Source organism: Triturus cristatus, chromosome 7 (assembly GCF_964204655.1).
Source record: "Triturus cristatus chromosome 7, aTriCri1.1, whole genome shotgun sequence".
NCBI classification, from domain to species: domain Eukaryota; kingdom Metazoa; phylum Chordata; class Amphibia; order Caudata; family Salamandridae; genus Triturus; species Triturus cristatus.
The window spans coordinates 261444633-261466085 of record NC_140590.1 but is presented as its reverse complement, the minus strand read 5'-3'; the positions used below and the strand labels follow the sequence as shown (position 1 = coordinate 261466085).

Here is a 21453-nt window from a genome sequence, read left to right as displayed (position 1 = left end):
GTGTGATTACTGACACACAAACCCTGCGTAGCATAAAACGCGACATCGCATCCGTTTTAGACGTGACAAGGATATTTCGCGCGCAAAAATAAATACAAAATAAATACAACTGCTCCAAACAGCAGGCGCGTGCATTCTGATTGTCCACGTTGTTCCTGTGCAATCTCGCTAAATATGCGATGTGGCATATAGAGTAATTTCGAGGATGTAACATAACAAGCGTAACACAGAATTACGCAGCAAACAGGAAATGTCACTTGGGCCTCGTAAAATGATAGTGTATGCCTATACTATATACCGCCTGCTGCACTACTAAAGTCCAGTTCTGGGTGGAAAGATGGAAAATATTCTGTTTTTAATTAATATCTCATTCCAGGTAAGTTATTTACTCAGAAGAGCTGATTCGTGTGAAAACTGGTTACCAACTCATGTGGACGCTGACTGGGTATTCTTAGCCATGCATTTTGTTGTTCTTATTGCACATGCTTAGTTGTTTCTTTTTTCCATCAGTTCCCCCGGTAGGCCACCTACAGTCTGCCTGATCCCCTAGCTGCCAACATGCCTCCCTACCCGTCTCCCTGCCTCTGTGTACATATCCATCTACCTGACTGCCCACTTGCAGACCTCCCTGCCTGTCTCCCCATAGAATCCTGCAGGCATCACTATCTGCCTACGTATACACCTACCTCTACCTACCTAGTGCCCTGCCTGCCAGCCTCCCCCTTTCTATCTACCCACCTGTCTGCCTGCCCGCACTAGCTGTTTATGTCTTCACCTACCTACCTTCCCATCAGTATGTGCCTCCCTACCAGCCACCCTGCCTACCCATCTACCCACCTACCGGCCTGACTGCCTTTCTGACCAAGTCTCATCTACCTTCCTGTCGTCATCTCTAGCTACCAGCCTGCATATCTGCCCACTTACCTTCAGAGCAGTGTACAATGCATATATGTATACTTATTGTATACAATCTAACGCCTACAGACACAGACACGTAGCTTTACGTCAGCGTGTGTGAGCACGCACACACACACAGCAGCAATATAATCATGTCCACGCGCGCGGACATGCAGGGTATGGACGCACGCATACCTGCACTTACAAATGCATATGTTTATGTGTGCGTTCATTTATTTTATTCCACACTCTGGAGCTAAGACCTGAGCCTGCATCTCAGAGCTGGTGTCAGGCTTCCCAAGTGTGGGATTTACTTCTCTGCTGATGTTGGGGGACGGAGGGGAGGGTGTAGAGGAGGGGTGGGGGGAGAGGGATGCGGGAGGGAGGCAGGGAGGGCTGTGTGCGTGTGTGAGCCAGGATTCCGCTCGGCTTTCCCCTCTCTGCAAACTCACCGGATCCGTCAGCTGGAGGAACAAGCATTTACAATGCAATGGTCTCGGCATTGGTAAAATTAGAGCTATTGGCATTGCTCATGACATTATTTTTGTTTATGTTTTTGAGTTTAAAACATTTAAAGAAACGGCATTGTCATGAGCAATGCCAATAGCTCTAACTTTAACAATGCCGAGACCGTTGCATTGTAAATGCTTGTTTAAATATACAACTCAATTAAAAAGTCTGAAATAAAAAAAAAAGACATAGATAAAAAAACAATAAATAAATCGGAGGCTTGTTTCTTTCTGCCCATTCCCTGGTTCAAAGGTGACCTGGGTCAGCTCTCACTTACCCATTATAGACTTGTCGAGGGGACCTAGGTAATCTCTCACTTACCCATCATAGACTTGTCGAGATGACCTGGGCCAGCTCTCCCTTACCCATCATAGACTTGTGCAGGTGACCTGGACTGGTTTCTCATTATCTCATACCCGCTTGTCGAAAGGACACTAGTTTAGGAAGATGTTCTGCTCTCTCCGTTTCTCGCTGTCTCAGCCTCCTCTCTTGCTCTTTCATTCTCTTTCTTTCTCAATTACTCTATCTCATTCTGTCTTTTTTCTCTCTTTCTGTTTCTCTTTATGTCTCAGTTTCTTCCGCCCTCATTCTCTTTCTTTTTTCTCTTTCTTCCTATCTCTATTTCTCTCTTTCTCTCACTTCCTTTTTCTCTCTCTTTTTCTCTATTTTGTCTCTTTCTGTCTTTTTCATACTCTCTTGCACTCACTTCTGTTCTCTCTTTCTGTCTTTCTACTTCTTTCTCTCATTTCCTTTTTTTCTCTCCTCTATATTTTCTCTCCATTTCACTTTTTTCTCTCTTTCTATTTCTTTTTCAGTTTCTTTTGTTCTCTCTCTCATTCTTCCTTTCTCTCTCTTACTTTCTTTTAGCTTACCTTTTTATGGAAGTGACCATCAGTTAGGAATACGTTTCACTCTTGGTCTTGTTCTAGGAGCCCCAGAATAACATGGCATAGCCCTTCTTCAGAGAGTCCAGGGGCCTGGAGACCATCACCCATTGGTCTGAGGAAAAGAACATCAGGTTACTGCAGGTTACAAATGACAGGGTAGTGTCCTCATGGCGGTATACTGACTTCTCGACAGAGTAGAATTTCCTTTGGTTACTACTGACTAGTATGCAGTGCTTCATACCTAGGGCACCAGTGATATAACAATCAAAATAACATTTCATGAATTTAGGATAAGCTGTTACTCACAGGATTTATTATCAACAGCGTTAATTATATTCAATTTACCGACCTCGGAAGGATGAAAAGCTGAGCTTCTCAGCAGCAAGCATGAAACCGCAAAGCCATTTTAATATACGAGCAGCTCGCTGTATGTTTTCAGTAACATTTTCTGGGGATCAAGTGGTGTTTATGTAGCCCAGAGTACCCCTTTATTGGCTGTAGGCATGCATTTGTGTTCTCCCCAGGACTTCCTATCACATGAGAGAAGCTTGGAGCGTTGTTTGTAGCTCAGGGTTATTGATATCTTCTCCAGTGCCCAAATGGATGTATGTTTGTTTAAAGCTCTTGGGCGTAGGTCTCAAACCTGGGTATTTAGTACCGTAAGAGGAGCAGAAGGTGCAACCTCGTGGCTAAAGTATACAGGACCTGATTCACAAAGGACCTCCGCACTCATGGCTATAAGTATACAGGACCTGATTCACAAAGGGCCTCCGCACTCATGGCTATAAATATACAGGACCTGATTCACAAAGGGCCTCCGCACTTGGGCAACAAGTATACAGGACCTGATTCACAAAGGGCCTCCGCACTCATGGCTATAAGTATACAGGACCTGATTCACAAAGGACCTCTGCACTCGTGGCTATAAGTATACAGGACCTGATTCACAAAGGGCCTCCTCACACGGGGCTATAAGTATACAGGACCTGATTCACAAAGGGCCTCCGCACTTGTGGCCATAAATATACAGGACCTGATTCACAAAGGGCCTCCTCACTCGTGGCTATAAGTATACAGGACCTTATTCACAAAGGTCTTCCACACTGGGGCTATAAGTATACAGGACCTGATTCACAAAGGGCCTCCGCACTCGTGGCTATAAGTATACAGGACCTGATTCATAAAGGGCCTCCGCACTTGTGGCTATAAGTATACAGGCCCTGATTGACAAAGGGCCTTCGCACTCGTGGCTATAAGTATACAGGACCTGATTCACAAAAGGCCTCCTCACTCGTGGCTATAGGTATACAGGACCTGATTCACAAAGGGCCTCCTCACTCGTGGCTATAAGTATACAGGACCTGATTCACAAAGGGCCTCCGCACTCGGGGCTATAAGTACACAGGACCTGATTCACAAAGGGCCTCCACACTCGTGGCTATAAGTATACAGGACCTGATTCACAAAGGGCCTCCTCACTCGTGGCTAGAAGTATACAGGACCTGATTCACAAAGGTCTTCCGCACTGGGGCTATAAGTATACAGGACCTGATTCACAAAGGGCCTCCGCACTCGTGGCTATAAGTATACAGGACCTGATTCATAAAGGGCCTCCGCACTTGTGGCTATCAGTATACAGGCCCTGATTGACAAAGGGCCTTCGCACTCGTGGCTATAAGTATACAGGACCTGATTCACAAAAGGCCTCCTCACTCGTGGCTATAAGTATACTGGACCTGATTCACAAAGGGCCTCGTCACTCGTGGCTATAAGTATACAGGACCTGATTCACAAAGGGCCTCCTCATTCGGGGCTATAAGTATACAGGACCTGATTCACAAAGGGCCTCCGCACTCGTGGCTATAAGTATACAGGACCTGATTCACAAAGGGCCTCCGCACTCATGGCTATAAGTATACAGGACCTGATTCACAAAGGACCTCTGCACTCGTGGCTATAAGTATACAGGACCTGATTCACAAAGGGCCTCCTCACTCGGGGCTATAAATATACAGGACCTGATTCACAAAGGGCCTCCGCACTTGTGGCTATAAGTATACAGGACCTGATTCACAAAGGGCCTCCTCATTCGTGGCTATAAGTATACAGGACCTGATTCACAAAGGTCTTTCGCACTGGGGCTATAAGTATGCAGGACCTGATTCACAAAGGGCCTCCGCACTCGTGGCTATAAGTATACAGGACCTGATTCACAAAGGTCTTTCGCACTGGGGCTATAAGTACACAGGACCTGATTCACAAAGGGCCTCCGCACTCGTGGCTATAAGTATACAGGACCTGATTCACAAAGGGCCTCCTCACTCGTGGCTATAAGTATACAGGACCTGATTCACAAAGGGCCTCCTCACTTGTGGCTATAAGTATACAGGACCTGATTCACAAAGGGCCTCCTCACTCGTGGCTATAAGTATACAGGACCTGATTCACAAAAGGCCTCCTCACTCGTGGCTATAGGTATACAGGACCTGATTCACAAAGGGCCTCCTCACTCGTGGCTATAAGTATACAGGACCTGATTCACAAAGGGCCTCCGCACTCGGGGCTATAAGTACACAGGACCTGATTCACAAAGGGCCTCCACACTCGTGGCTATAAGTATACAGGACCTGATTCACAAAGGGCCTCCTCACTCGTGGCTAGAAGTATACAGGACCTGATTCACAAAGGTCTTCCGCACTGGGGCTATAAGTATACAGGACCTGATTCACAAAGGGCCTCCGCACTCGTGGCTATAAGTATACAGGACCTGATTCATAAAGGGCCTCCGCACTTGTGGCTATCAGTATACAGGCCCTGATTGACAAAGGGCCTTCGCACTCGTGGCTATAAGTATACAGGACCTGATTCACAAAAGGCCTCCTCACTCGTGGCTATAAGTATACTGGACCTGATTCACAAAGGGCCTCGTCACTCGTGGCTATAAGTATACAGGACCTGATTCACAAAGGGCCTCCTCATTCGGGGCTATAAGTATACAGGACCTGATTCACAAAGGGCCTCCGCACTCGTGGCTATAAGTATACAGGACCTGATTCACAAAGGGCCTCCGCACTCATGGCTATAAGTATACAGGACCTGATTCACAAAGGACCTCTGCACTCGTGGCTATAAGTATACAGGACCTGATTCACAAAGGGCCTCCTCACTCGGGGCTATAAATATACAGGACCTGATTCACAAAGGGCCTCCGCACTTGTGGCTATAAGTATACAGGACCTGATTCACAAAGGGCCTCCTCACTCGTGGCTATAAGTATACAGGACCTGATTCACAAAGGTCTTTCGCACTGGGGCTATAAGTATGCAGAACCTGATTCACAAAGGGCCTCCGCACTCGTGGCTATAAGTATACAGGACCTGATTCACAAAGGTCTTTCGCACTGGGGCTATAAGTACACAGGACCTGATTCACAAAGGGCCTCCGCACTCGTGGCTATAAGTATACAGGACCTGATTCACAAAGGGCCTCCTCACTCGTGGCTATAAGTATACAGGACCTGATTCACAAAGGGCCTCCTCACTTGTGGCTATAAGTATACAGGACCTGATTCACAAAGGGCCTCCTCACTCGTGGCTATAAGTATACAGGCCCTGATTCACAAAGGGTCTCCGCACTCTGGGCTATAAGTATACAGGACCTGATTCACAAAGGGACTCCGCACTCAGGGCTATAAGTATACAGGACCTGATTCACAAAGGGCCTCCTCACTCGTGGCTATAAGTATACAGGACCTGATTCACAAAGGGCCTCCTCACTCGGGGCTATAAGTATACAGGACCTGATTCACAAAGAGCCTCCTCACTCGTGGCCATAAGTATACAGGACCTGATTCACAAAGGGCCTCCTCACTCATGGCTATAAGTACACAGGACCGGATTCACAAGGGGCCTCCGCACTCATGGCTATAAGTATACAGGACCTGATTCACAAAGGGCCTCCGCACTGGTGGCTATAAGTATACAGGACCTGATTGACAAAGAGCCTCCTCACTCGTGGCTATAAGTATACAGGACCTGATTGCCAAAGAGCCTCTGCACTCGGGCTGTAAGTATACAGGCCCTGATTCACAAAGGGCCTCCGCACTCGTGGCTATAAGTATACAGGACCTGATTCACAAAGGGCGTCCTCACTCGTGGCTATAAGTATACAGGCCCTGATTCACAAAGGGCGTCCTCACTCGTGGCTATAAGTATACAGGACCTGATTGCCAAAGAGCCTCTGCACTCGGGCTGTAAGTATGCAGGCCCTGATTCACAAAGGGCCTCCGCACTCGTGGCTATAAGTATACAGGACCTGATTCACAAAGGGCGTCCTCACTCGTGGCTATAAGTATACTGGACCTGATTCACAAAGGGCCTCGTCACTCGTGGCTATAAGTATACAGGACCTGATTCACAAAGGGCCTCCTCATTCGGGGCTATAAGTATACAGGACCTGATTCACAAAGGACCTCTGCACTCGTGGCTATAAGTATACAGGACCTGATTCACAAAGGGCCTCCTCACTCGGGGCTATAAATATACAGGCCCTGATTCACAAAGGGCCTCCTCACTCGTGGCTATAAGTATACAGGCCCTGATTCACAAAGGGCCTCCTCACTCGTGGCTATAAGTATACAGGACCTGATTGACAAAGGGCCTCCTCACTCGTGGCTATAATTATACAGTGTTTTGTATTCTGCCATCTTCTGTTGTTAGTGGAGCTTGCAATTGTCGCATTATGGCTAAATAATACAGTGACACGTTTAGGCATCTGAGAAAAGAGAATCAACAAAGACAAACTATACATAAATAAATAACGACAAGCAAAGTCCACTAGACACACCAGTAACTGTGGGGGGATTAAAGCCGGACAAAGAACTGCTGGGGTCCTCATAAAGTAATAAACAATATGCTCAAACACAGTTCACAAACAATTAAAAAAGCACTGGCATAACTCTTTAACACCAAGTACACTCTTCAGACACTTGGCTGTGAAGAAGTGGTCAGTGGTGCTGGAACAATTTTCAGACGGGGGGTTGCTGCCTTCAATGTTACATCACTGATCCCATAGGTGTTATATGAAAAATCCAAGCATCATACAAAGAACAAGTTTTGCAAATAAGCCCTTTCTTTAGGAGAGTGGCAAGAGTGCAGTATGTAGCCGGTGTTGCATTCAGGAGCACACTGTCACAAATCTATTACTGCATCTGATATGGTGTTACACTGTCATTTACAAACGGCACATTTCCATTGAAATGAGCATTACACAGACACAAAAACATACAGGGCCCGATTCACCGAACTAACTTAAGACAAAATCCTAACTTAAGTCTGTCTTAAGTCTGTCTTAAGTCTGTCTTAAGTCTGTCTTAAGTTTGTCTTAAGTTTGTCTTAAGTTTGTCTTAAGACAAACTTAAGACAAAATCCTAACTTCTGTGAATACAAAAAGTAGTAAGTTTAGGATTTTGTCTTAAGTTAGTTCTGTGAATCGGGCCCACAGTTTTACTGATAAAATATATAGCGCTCAACAATAATATGTGGATACTTGTCATTTGCGTATCACCAAGTACAGTGTCTTAATTTGTAAGGATCCTATTAAAAAATTTGTTTCCAACACACTACAGAATTAAATAACAAAGCACTTCATTTGTGCTTTCTTGTTTGTTTATTTTGAATTACGAGTACAGTTCATTTATAGGTATTTAGAATTTGTTGGATGATAGAGGAAAACGACAGCCTTTAGACTTTCCTTTCACACCAGCAATATTGTCACTTTACAAAATTGTCAAACTGCAGTAAGAGAAAGAAAAGTTAATGCCAGTCTCTCTCCATGTTAAAAGACTAAGCAGCAGTGTATCAGAAGACTAGACTGACATCTGACCGCAGCCTTTGATTGCACAGTAGAGATGTGACAAAATAAAGTCATCTTTAATGCTCTCCCGCCTTCGGAGTCCCAGCATGGTTATTTTGGGGGTGCTTCACCCCCCCGTCCCCACGCACCCACCCAACACCCCTTCTCTCTGCACCTATGGGAGTGATCCATCCAACCTTCAAAGATGGTGAAATCTCAAATAACTACAGGGAAACCAGTGTCAAGTCGTGACATAAGTAAACTCGTCTTCAGTCTTATGAGTCTAGGAACCGGAGGGTCCACCTGGACAGTAACATTTTACACAGGAACCACATAGGCCTCCAGAATGCTGACCCACACACCATATCTTCACATTATAGCCTCATTCACTGAAGTAAACTACAGAATCATTAGAAACTCATTCACAGAGAATCGACTGTTTGCAACCATGAAAACATTGAGTGCGCCTAGCCCCTGGTGTACTAAAAGAACACTAAGTACCACCTTATAGCGTTAAGTATACAGGGGCTTATTTACGAGCCCTTGTGCCGCAGGTGCGCCAGTTTAAACATGGGAAAAAGTGACGTACCTGCGGTGCAAGGGATGTGTAAATAAGCCACACAGTGGCTTTTGTCTAGGTGTCAAGGGATGTAAAAAGATCTTACTGCCTTCCATTGTAGCTGTCTGTAGATGGTGTATTATGCCTCTAGATGGGCTGCAGGGTTCTGCCCCCATCCAATTGCCTCTCAGCCCTGTCTCTGCTCAGTCTTGGGTGTCCAGTCAGTCCAGTAGCTCTAGACCTCTCAGCCAGGCAGAGAAAGGCCAGTCTCCTATGGAATGGCTGAATCATCAGGACTTCATTTTATGCTAAGGAAATAACACTGAATACACCTATATACATAATATAACTCACTGCCTCTGTTGCAGTGCTCCTGTAGAAACACTTTTGTGTGTTAAGTCTAGAGAGGCCAGTGATATTAGCAAATGAAGTGCCCTGTTTTCCTTAAATTTAAGTTTCCAATATTAAGATCAGTAAAATGCTTGTTTAAGTTCACAGAGTTTGCTGGTTTGCTCTATATTAATTTTACAGATAATCATTACCACCTCCTCACTCTTCCTCATCACAGTCTTTACATTCTGACTGCAGGTCATGTCCGTGAAACAGGCAACCGAGTTAGCCATCTAAATTTAACTAAATATTTTATTCCCTCCCCTTCCCATCGGACATAAATTGGTAACCTGTCACCGGGAAGTCTGGTTTGTTGGTTTCCCTGAGACAGAATCTATGCTTGATGCAGCTCTGCATTTAGTGAAGTTGTCTTTTTGTTTCCATTCATTTATAGTTTTTATAGTTTTACATATGCTGCCTAGATGTTCTCCTTCTGTGTTGTGGTCACATCTACAGACCAGTCTTGTTGATCAGGATAAGGCAGGGCACGGTGGAAGGTAACCAGGAGGCCTGGAAGGCCCTTGGAGTTATTGCTATGACACACAGGCCCTGGTGCCCCTCTAGCTGTGTGATACAGCTAGGGTTGGCTCACTGGTCCCAGGCTCTTCCTCGCTATCTCTTTTTTGGGGCGTGTCAAGGGTGTCAATGGGTTCTGGTGGAGGGGTGTTCATCTGTACCTTCCTCTCATTACACAGACTGTCCAATCTCAGGGTTGAGGGAAGAGGCAGGACTTATAGGAAGCTGTAGACCAAGCCCCAGTATAAAGTGTACAGGTTCAAGTGTTCGAATATGTATTTAAACAAACTTGGCGTGGAGTCCTAGCTGTATAGATTGAACTCCCCTCCTCCTTTCTTGCCTTGTCAGCTCCCCTCTTCCTGGGTCTGGGGGGCTGCTTATGTTCAAACACTCAGGGTTTGTATTGGGAGTTGAGTCTTCACTGTGTAAACTGTGCAAGCTCCTCTCAGGAGTTGAAAGTGTGCTTTGGCTGCTTACATCAGCGTTTATTTTATTTTATTTCTATTTTTTCTTTTTTATAAAGCTCTCTGACACTGATATGTGGAGTCTCTTGGCTCTAAAGGTAACATTTATATCTCAGCAGTACAACTACAAGATGTAAACGTGAAAACCCATATAGTCAGGTCTTGAGGAGTTCATGAAACCCAAACTTCAAGATTGGTTAAATGTTCAACCGTGGGGGAGTCAGGTGGGTGTCTGTCCCTTCTCACACAGTAAACAGAGATGTCTGGTGAATGAGAAAGTCTGCCCTTGTGAATATCACCGCTTTGGGGCTTTTCTTGGAATCTTGGACCTTATTGGAGTTGTCCCCTCTCTCCTTGTTTCAAGCCGTGCGGGATGGGCAGCAGCTGCTTTTCTGCCCTTTTTTGCCAGTTGATCTCACAAATTAACGCCCATGCTGTCCGCACATATAGAATGGTGCTGTATCTGCTTCTCCGCCTTGTCGCAGACAAACTATGATGAGGGCAATGTCGCAGCGGTTCTTGGCTTGTACACTGGCGGGGAGAGGATGAGGCATATGGCTACGCGGTCGACCTTAAAACTGGGGAACCTGGTTCGAGAGTCTCGGCAACAACGCTCAGCATCCTGTGATTCTGGGCAAATAATGTAATCTCCCCGTGCCTAACAAAAATGAACGTGTCCTTATATAACGCATCTGGTGCTCACGTAGAGCTTTCTGATGCCTGATTCCTTCGGGTCAAGTTCGCGCTATGTAAAACTCAGAAAAAAGAAGAGAAAAAAAAAGGATAATTATGATTTTTTTCACCAGATGCCAGTTTGGAAGGGAACCCTGGAAAAGCCAGAACTGCCCAACAATTTGCTTTTTATTCTTACAAGGAGAAAACTCAAATTTGCCCACAGCAATCACAGGCTTAAGCGTATAAAGGACAGTTCTAACCCAACATCATGCAAGAGATCATGGCAGGATTAAGCCCTATGATACCTCAAAGCATTCTTACCTTTTGTCATTTAAGTCTGAAGATGTCAGAAAGAAGTAATCAGGGCTGTGGGCGATGACGTTCAGGCTCTTTTGGGCTTTGACATCCTCCTCCTTCTTCTCCTGCTGCCAATTCTCAGGTTTCAGGACTCTGTCCTGAGTGTTGAAGTCATTCTTCTGGTGCAATGACTTTACGGGAGCAAAGACACCCGCCTCCATTGAGCTGAGATCTTTCTCCTGACGACGCTCCTTTGAAAAGCTGGAGGAACATTACAGATCGTGTGAGCATTAGGCGCAGTGCACAGATAACCCCCTCATCGTGAAAGCAAGAAGACTCCCATGGTCACCGATGGCTCTCTTGACATTGCAATTATTGTCTACGAAACATCTCAGTGTTATGTTCGAGAGGTGGGTTACCGTAGGATGCCTAGTGTCAGGTTCACGGTAATAAAGAGGCATCTCATTGATAAGGTGCCACAATGCTGTCATCATATCATGGACAAATTCACAAATCAGAAATGTATCTTTATCAAGACCACTTCAGAAGGTTCACCAATGCTCAATCCAAAGTATTTTGAGCTAACTCAATTGAGACTGTGCTTTTACTGGCAGTGTATGAGATTCACCATGACTCCCTGCCACTCCATCTTCATCATGGCTGTGCTGTGATACTACCAGCTACTGGTATCACCAGGAACATGTGTGAGAATATTTGTATTCTCATATTGATCAAGCTTCGGAGAAGGGTGCCCTACTGAAGCCCTAAGAGAAGATATTGTCACATGTGATGAGAAGAGAGAAGATATTGTCACAAGTGACGAGAAGAAAAATGAAGTGGGATGGAAGAAGTGGAAGTTCTGAAAAGCAGCCGTTTGGCTTTGTCAATGATTGTTCTGATTTGTTATGTTTTTTTGCAAAACTTTATAGTAGAGGGAGTTGTTGGGCCCTCACTAATACAAAATAATGGCTAAAATGTAAATATTTTTTGTCTCAGAGGACATACTTTGCCACAGTATTTAAACAAATATATTTTTATTAAACCAAACTCAGTCTGCGACCACCACATGAGATTAACATGTTTGAGTAGCAATGCTTATACAGTGGGCCCGACAGAGCTCACTACTCCTCCGCACTGTGTATGATCTTAGATACAGCGCTTTTACAGCCAACACAACAGTACTTTTGTTGTTCCCCTCCTACCTATTATCCTGTAGTCCCTCCCACAATTCTCTAATCACCGTTACCCTCTGTACATTCTTCAAGCCTCCATACCTTTTCCCATTTTTTAGGGCACCCTCTCGCTTTATAGACCTCACAGTCCACCCTCTTGCACCAGTCCAGGTGCATCTCCCCCACACCCCCGCTATATTGCGCTTAGCGACTCCAGCTGCCAGTTTCAGCCAAGTTCCGGTGTACCCAGGCCAATCCTGCTCCTCTTTTCTGCCCGGAAGTAGCCATTTTGCGTCTAGCTGGACTTCCATCGCTACTACCCTGGTCAGTGTCGCCGTCACCCTCGCCTAAAATCCCTGTATCAAGGGGCAGTCCCAAAGGGTATGAATTAAGGACCCCCCGCTCCCGCAGCCCCTCCTGAACAGCGGGGACTCTGCTCTTCCTAGTCTGTGCAGGAATACTTGTGCATAGTAAACCCTGTGGAGTATTTTAAAGTGGACGCACCCTGATAGCCACCTGACGTGGTCCCTGAAAGTCCTTCGCCCAGTCATCATCCTCAAGAACCCCCGGGTCTTTCTCCCATGCTGATTGATCTCAGGGAGCCCAGTAGATCAGGGGAATTATTTATTATTTTCCTACAGATCAAGGACACTCCTTTGTTCGATAGAACCTCGGTCAGTATTCGGTCCTTCAGCAGTGAGGACTCAGGCAGTTGTACCCCCTCCATCAGATGGCATCTAAGAGCGTGCCCTAGCTGTAGGTATTGGAATCACTCAGTCTCCGCCAGATCGAATTCCCTTTGGAGGTGAGCAGATAGTATGTAGGCCCGGTTCTTCCAAATGTCCCCCAGATGTTCTACACCTATGAGCTCCCACCTCCGGAACCCTGTCAGCCACCCTATTTCCGGCAGCAGTGCGCTATACCAAAGTGGCATCTGACTGGTGAGTTTCTCCTTCCAGCCCAAAAACCAGGTGGCCGCCTTCCACACATCAACAACTACTTGTGTATGGCACGGCCGGCAGCCGCCTCCTGCTGAACCATACAGGAGCCCCCCATACCCACCCGACCTATGACCGCCCTGTCCACCCTGTATGCTGGGTCTTGATGGTCGGCAAACACCCAGTCATACACGACCAGGGACCGTCAGCTCTCAATCGTATACACCTCACTGTAGTTTGGCTAATGCTACCCTCGGAGATTCCCCTTTTCACAACAGTTTACGAACCTCCTGATCAATGCCCCTAAATACAGCCGGTGGAATACTGCAGGGCGTATTCTGTATGATATAGAGCAGTCTCGGAAGGCTCATCATTTTAAAATTGGCTGCTCTACCCATTAACGTCAGTGGCAGGGATCCCCAGTGTGTCATATCTCCCTGTTCTTCCTACGGAACTCCAGTGGGTCCCGCGTTATGTATATCCCTAAATACCGGAACTACTCCTGGCCCACTGGGGCCAGACAGTTCCGAGGCAGGCGGGGAACCTCCCCGGACAGGGGATACCCCACGGACTTGGACCAATTGACCGTGTACCCAGAGTAATCACCGAAAATATGAAACACCTGCATAACCCGGACAATGGAAGAGTGAGGGCGTACAATGTACAAAAGCACATCATCTGTGTAAAGGGAGATCAGTTTCTCCTTCTATCTGGTTCCTCTATACCCCACATCAATGGGTCCCGTCTAATCCATGTAACCAGGGGTTCAACTGCCAGTGCAAACATCATGGGGGACAATGTCGCGTACCACTTCGGAGTTCAAAGCACCGTGACGGCGTGCCATTAACCCTGTCTCTGGTCATGGGGGCCTGGTAGAGCAATCCAACCCACGCCCTAAATCAAAGGCAAAAGCCAAGCCTCTCCAGCACCACGAACATGTAATTCCACTCCACTGGGTCGAATGCCATTCTTGCTTCCAATGCCAATGCCACTGTCTGCGCCTCCCTTTCCAACCCGCTAGGGTGTAGCACCCCATAAAGGTGCCTCAGGTTGAGCCGAGTGCTTCTGTTGTGGACAAACCCCAACTGATCAGGGTGGATCCCCTTCGGTCTAGTAGCCAGGGCCTTTGCCATCACATTGGCCTCAACATTCAGCAGCGAAATCAGTCGGTACGACCCACAGTCAGCCAGGGGCTTACCCTCCTTAGGTATGAACAGTATTGTAGCCGTTCTTTGATCAATGGGGAGGCACCCCGTGGAGTTAGCTCCTTAGAACATTGCTAGCATTGGTCCAACCACCACTCCTGCTAGACCCTTGTATAATTCGACTGGTAGGCCATTAGGACCTTGTGCCTTGCCCGACTGAAACTCATTCAGTGCTCTCGCTATTTCTTCTTTGGTCAGGTCTAGATCCAAGGCCTCGCAGTCCTCCTCCGACAGCACCAGGAGAGCCACATTTCAGAGAAAGTCCCTGCAGTCTGCATCAGTCATGGATGTCCGGGAGGTGTATAACACCTCATGATAGATGGCAAAGGTTTCCGTTCGTCTCGGATATCCAACACACAAGATCTCTCTCTGTTCTGCCTTTCCAGCCACGCTAATAATTTAGCGGCTTTGTTCTCCACATCGATTAATCGACATTGTGTAGTGCATGCTTTCTTGCGAGGTTCTCCGCCTAGGCCCGAAGATCCTGTTTGTTTGATTCCAACCCACTCCTCCTGTGCCACCCATTCCAATTCCAATATGTCCCTTTATATCACTGCACACTGCAGCAGAGTGCCCTTCTTGCCCCCTATTATTGCCTGAGCCCCCCTTTTATTACAGGTTTAAAAGCCTCCCAGAGGGTCACTGCTGAGTCTACCAATCCCTGATTTTCATTGAAGTACAACTTAGCGCAGTTTATTACTTTGTCCCTTATGTTTCAGGTACCAAGAATTAAGTCTGGGCTACATCTGGTGGCCCGCCAGTGGGCCCCACAAGCCACTTTGCCATAGTAGTCCCTGGTAGTGAAAGGAAACACAATTGTTTGTGGATGGGTTCTTTGTGAAAGAGCAGCATGCCTTTGTTGAAAGTTATATTATGTTGTTATGTTATAAGGAACTTCTAAAGAGCACGTTCACCAATAGGTTTCATGGCCCTGTGAGCACTAGTGTCACCAATAGGTTTCATGGCCCTGTGAGCACTAGTGACAGGGCAGAGAAATGGCTCAGTCAGAGGCTTGTCTGAAGACCCATGTTGTTGTAGATTTCTAAATTGCTCATAGGAGGTTGCTGCAATTATGTTGGTTGGAAAAACTTGCCAAGTGCCGGGGGGCCAACACAGGGAACCTAGATTCCCCCTAGCTTCTTTCTGTAGAATTTGGGAGCCTCTAGAATATTAGCATGAGCTGATCTTAGGTTGTCCCTTGGCGTATAGTTCCGTATTCTAGAGGAGAAAAAAGGGCCTTTTACTCTGCCAGATTTTGAAGATCCTGTTTTAAACAAGGGGGCAGATATATGAGGTTTTGCCGTAGGGAAGCGCAGCAGGCCTTCCTGCTGCGCTTCCCTACGGCAAAAGAAAAGGGCAGGGATGCGCCGTATCTATAAAATGCGGCGCATTCCTGTCCTTTTCCCCTGCGCCGGCGCACAATGAGCTGCCTGCGCCAACGCAGGCACCTCTGCACCATGGTGCAAGGCTGCCTGCCTTGCGGAGATGAATATTTTTGTACAGGAAGGGAAACCTTTCTGTACAAAAATAATCACAAGAGGTTTTTCCTCTTTGTATGGGTGCTGCAGAATGCAGCACACACAGAAAAAGGAAAAACGAGGAGAAATAAAGATATTTCTCCCCGTTGCGCCTCCCTTACACCTCCCCTGGGGAGGCGTAAGCTTTTGGCGCTGCCTCAGATTTACGATTTCTCGTAAATCTGGGGCAGTGTCAAAAGGCCATGGATGTTGCTGGGAACGCCCCCAGCAACACCCATTGCACACCCCTTTAACGCAGAACACTGCGTTAAAGGGACTGATATTTATGAGGCAGCATTAAGCCAAAAAAAGTGGCTCAGTGCTGCCTGATAAATATCACGCAGGCTTCTGCGCCACGGAACGTCACAAAAAGTGACGTTCCGATGGCGCAACGGGCCTCATAAATCTGCCCCAATGTTCTTTGTGCAATTGGAAGCCAGTGCAGTTTCTTTAGTAGGGGTGTGGTATGGCAATACCTAGGTTGTTGATAGACCAATCTAGCTGCATGAATCTGGGTCAGCTGCAGTCTTTGGCTCAGACCCTTTGGGATGCCGAGGTATAGGGTATTAGCATAGTCAATGCGGGACATCACTAGTGCAAGTACAATCTGGATGATGGCTTCAATTGATTGTTTTTATTTTACGTGCAGTTAGCCAATGGCTGGAGTGGGCTGGGCTGTGCTGTGTGCTGTAGCAGGCAGAAGAAAAATGTCTTGGCTGACACCAAACCTAAAAATGCCCAATAGAACTGTAACCTGATACTACAGTGACCCCTTGAGGTCTACCTATGTAGAGCATATTTAAAGCAAGGAAAGGAAAAACACAATTGTCTCTCTTGTCTGTGCTTCCAAAAGAAGGGCAGAGAAAGCACATTTTAAATAAAACTGTAAAGAATCATTGTCAATGCCAATAGTTCACACATTTGCATGGTGATTGATTACCAGTAACACATTTGCCTCACAGGCAGCAACAGTGCTGGTTTCTCTCACACCCAGAACATATGAAACTGGAACTGGAATGTAGCTACAGTGCAAGTTTCCCTCACACATAGAGCAGAGAACAGGTATAAGATGGGCAGAAGCAATGCTGAAGTGCAAGCTGTCCTTGACCTTGTGCATCTTGGACTTCTCATATCGGATGACTTTGAACTACCCTGTGAGGACAGCAAGGTGAATTGCAAGCTGCAGAAGGAGATGTGTGACCATCGTACAAGGGGGCTTATGTTACCACTATACCATGTATCACTTTTAACGGGAACCCCTTCTAATATACTGTAGCCTCATCTGATCATACCTAATGATAGCTGGATGGATTCAGGGATGGGATGGGGGATGCACTGAAGAGTGTGATTGGGTAGCTGGATGGCACACTGGTTATGTGAAAGTGGAAGGATGTGTTATGTGAAGTGTTGTGTGAAGATGGATGACTGAACATTTGTGTAAAGATGGATGTATGGATGGATAGATGAATGGATGGATGGATGAAGTGTAGTGAGACCAAGGATGGGCTGATAATTGTATGGATGAATAGATGGATGGCTGGTGGTAGTGTTGTGTGAAGATAGATGGGTGCTAGCTGGCTGAAGTGCTGTGTGCAAGTCGAAAGAACAGTGGATGAATGAGGGGTTAGATGGCTAGATATATGGTGGGCTTGCAGTGCGCAGGAAGCAGTACAGGGGTGTGGTCCCGGATGACTACAAGATCATTCACGAGGGCCCCATCAACAAACTGGGTGGAGGCATCTCCATCGTACACAAAAGCACCCTCCTCCTCTCCACCCACTCGGAAAACCACTGAACCAACATGGAACACCTCCACATCCAGGTCCATACCAACCCGAACACCACCCTCCATGGCACCCTCATCTACAGACCACCCCCGGACCCATCCACCGTTCATCGACTCCATCATCGACTTCATCGCACCCCACGCTCTCGCTTCTTCAGACTACATCCTCCTTGGCGACCTCAACTTTCACCTGGACAACCCCAACAACAAGAACACATCGTCCCTGCTGGAGGACCTCGCCACAATCAGGCTCAAACAATAGGTCACCTCCCCAACCCGATAAGTAGGATACATGCTCGACTCCATCTCCTCTGCCAGTGACAACATCACCTTCTGCCACACTTCCGAGGTGCTTTTTACCGACCAACGCTGTGTCCACTCCTCCGTCACCAAACCCACCGTACACCACCGCGCCCACCGTAACCTTTGCAGAAGTTGGAACAAGGTCACCCCGAAGAACAGCTCACCACCTTCCTCAGCAAAACCCCACCTCTGTCTTCCGCGGATGCCAATATCTCAGCACGCAACGTCTACCGATGGATCTCAAACTGCGCCGACACACTGGCTCCCCTCAAGAAAATGCCAGGCAAGCGACACAACAAAAAACCCAGCTGGTTCTCTCCCGCACTTCATGAGTCCAGACTCCAGACGCACCTGTAGACGGCTCGAGAAGGGATGGAGGAGCAGCAAGACCCCAGAAAACCGCTCAGCCTTCAAATCCTCTGTCAGTGCACACAACCACCTCATTAAAACAACAAAGAAAGCAGCCCTACAAGAAAGGATCAACACCAACGCACTCAATATGAAGAACGTTTCTCCATGGTCAAAGAATTTGGCAAACCCAGCAAAGACAACGGCAGACATCCTACCCTCCCAAGAACTCTGCAACAACCTCAGCACCTTCCTCCACTGCAAGATTAAGGAGATCTACGACAGCTTCAACAGCCTCGATACCCATGACCCTCTCACCCCACTCGAAACCACCGCACCCAACAACAACGGACTCCAGCAGACCCCGCTCAGCTGGACTTCCATCACCGGTGACGACACCCTCATGATCATGAAGAGAATCCACTCCGGAGCACCCTCGGACCCCTGCCTGCACCAAATCTTCAACATTGCCCCCGAACTCTTCCGCACCATCAACTGCTCCATCAACTCCGCCACCTGCCCCGAAGACTGGAAACATGCAGAGATCAACCCCTTGCTGAAAGATCCCTCAGTCGACCCAAAGGACCTCAAAAACTTCAGACCCATCTCTCTGCTCCCCTTCCCAGCCAAGGTCATCGAGAAGGCCATCAACGCTCAACTTTCCGAGTTCATTGAAGCGAATCACTTTCTGGAGCTCTTCCAATCCGGCTTCCGAAGCAACCACATCAAGAGACCGCCCTCCTCGCTGCCACAGACGGCATCCGCACCCTCTTCGACCGAGACAAAACTGCAGCCCTCATCCTCCTGGACCTCTCGGCCACCTTCGACACCATCTCCCACCGTACAGTATGCACAAGATGTGAGGATGCCAGCATCCGTGACAAAGCCCTGGAATGGATCATCTCCTTCCTCACTGGCCGAACACAGAGAGTCAGACTACCACCGTTCCACTTTGAACCTACAGAGATCTGCTGCGGAGTGCCTCAGGGCTCCTCCCTGAGCCTCACTATCTTAAAAATCTACACGGCCCCACTCGCCAGGAACCACGGACTCAATATCTTCTCGTATGCCAACAACACCCAGCTGATCCTCTCCCTCACCAACGAACCCACAGTCGGCAAAAACATCTTCCACGACGGGAAGAAGGCTGTCTCAGCCTGGATGAAAGACGGCTGCCTCAAGCTAAAGTCAGAGATGATCGAAGTCCTCATCCTGGGCTCCACCCCCCTCTGCCTGGGAGGACTCCTGGTGACCCTCAGATCTTGGATCCCCCACACCCACAGACCACGTATGAAACCTCTGCATCATCCTGGACTGCTCGCTCACCATGAACCGCCACATCAACACCGTTTCATCATCCTGCTTACACACCCTATGCCTGCTTCAAAAGATCTTCAAGTGGATGCCCACAGAGTCCAGAAAGATGGTCACCCACGCACTCATCAGCAGCAGACTCGACTTCGGCAACTCACTCTACACCAGGATTACCCAGAAACTCCTCAAGAAACTGCAGAACATTCAGAACATGTGCACCAGACTTATCCTCAATACCCCCCGCTGCAGCCACATCACCGGCCACCTGAGAGACATCCACTAGCTCCCAGTCAACAAAAGAATCAACTTCAAGCTCCTCACACATGCCTACAAAGTCCTACAAGACGCGGGACCTGCATACCTCAACCACCACCTCGCATTCCACGCATCCACCAGAGACCTCCACTGTGCCCAACTGGCCCTGGTCGCTGTCCCACATATGCGCAAGACCACGGCTGGAGGAAGATCCTTCTCCCACTTCGCAGCAAAGACCTGGAACACCCTGCCTCTCCACTTCAGGTAGTCACCGTCACTGCCTCAATTCAGGAAGGACCTCAAGACCTGACTCTTCAACTGAACAACAGTGCCTTCGACAAAATAGCAAGCCCCCCCTCTCCCCCAGCGCCTTGAGACCTGGGTGAGTAGTCAAGCTTTACAAGTCACTTGATTGATTGAACTGCGAGGGGAAAGGGAGTAAAAAAGCTTCAAGAACACAAATGCTGTGGGTTGTTATTACCAAAAGGGACACAGCTGAAGCAGTCAAAATTAGAAATTCTATTGCAGAGCATTAGTTCTAGGTCATGGCGAAATATATATTATACCAGCATAATTTGCCTAATTTCAGGTTATGCTTGTATTGCAGAATTCACGAAATGATGCCACTTTGCATAATTACATACCATTCATGGTAAAAATGCATGCACCAGAATAACAGAAAGTATGTGGCTGTTGTTCACGGTGCTTTTGTTTAAATGCGTCCTCGCTCCAAAAAGTGACACGGAGATGCATTTTGCATTAAAGTATAGCGTGAAATACCATGTTTGCAGATTTGCATTATGCAGAAATTTACTGAAATTTCGCGTGATTATGTGAAGGTGATTTACAGGAATTTTCCACACCCCTAACTATTTCTTTCCAATGGCTAGATAATGCAAGACAAATAAAAACATTACAATGAGACATGTTTCCAGCTCCTTTTGCCTCCTGATGGCTCTCCAAATGGTAAAGCACCAATTTGTCTAGAAGAGGCTCACAAAGCATAACTTACACTGATATGCTGTGTTGTGCACACAGAGCAATGGAAAGTCTCCTTGGCAAAGCGAGGATATGTAAGGTTTCCTCTGCCCATGTAGTCCTTTTTGTTTGAACAGCCACAAAATAGTTTTCCCCAGTATCCCCAAAAATAATACAAATTTTGTAAGATAGGCCATCATTTGCACAGAAATCTTTTTCAAGGTTTAACTTTATGTAACGCAACTATGACCATTAACGAAATAGGGGGTCTTTACCTTTTTCCTCCCAGGACAGAGTTGACAAGCTTGCGAATGGCGGAAGATCCTCTTGCGCGACTGAAGTCGCTGGTGAACATGCCATCTGCATGCCGCCTGGTCCTATGCGTTCAAAAAGGGTGAAAAAGACAGAAAAAAGTCAATCAGCAGTTCTAGTTATGTCCTGCCAGGAGAGCCATATCTTACAGGGGAACTCCCATATTCTGGCGAATTGAGACAACAAGGCCTGATTTCTGGCAGACACCAGTAGAAACAATATCCTACAGGTATTATTTAGGACAAATCAATTCCCAGCAACCACACCTACCTGGTAC

At 47.2% G+C, this 21453-nt stretch overlaps 1 protein-coding gene across 1 annotated transcript in view; it reads right to left on the bottom strand.

Moving 5' to 3' along the window:
• Positions 1–21453, bottom strand: part of LOC146809359 (uncharacterized) — a 133803-nt gene that overhangs the window by 10289 nt on the left and 102061 nt on the right. Inside the window, exons 3-5 of the mRNA XM_085616158.1 lie at positions 21140–21241; positions 11073–11309; positions 2280–2406 (exon numbers count right to left, since the gene is read on the bottom strand). Of these exons, the coding sequence (XP_085472284.1) occupies positions 2316–2406; positions 11073–11309; positions 21140–21241 (430 nt within the window). The 3' untranslated portion in view covers positions 2280–2315. The remainder of the gene's footprint in view (positions 1–2279; positions 2407–11072; positions 11310–21139; positions 21242–21453) is intronic.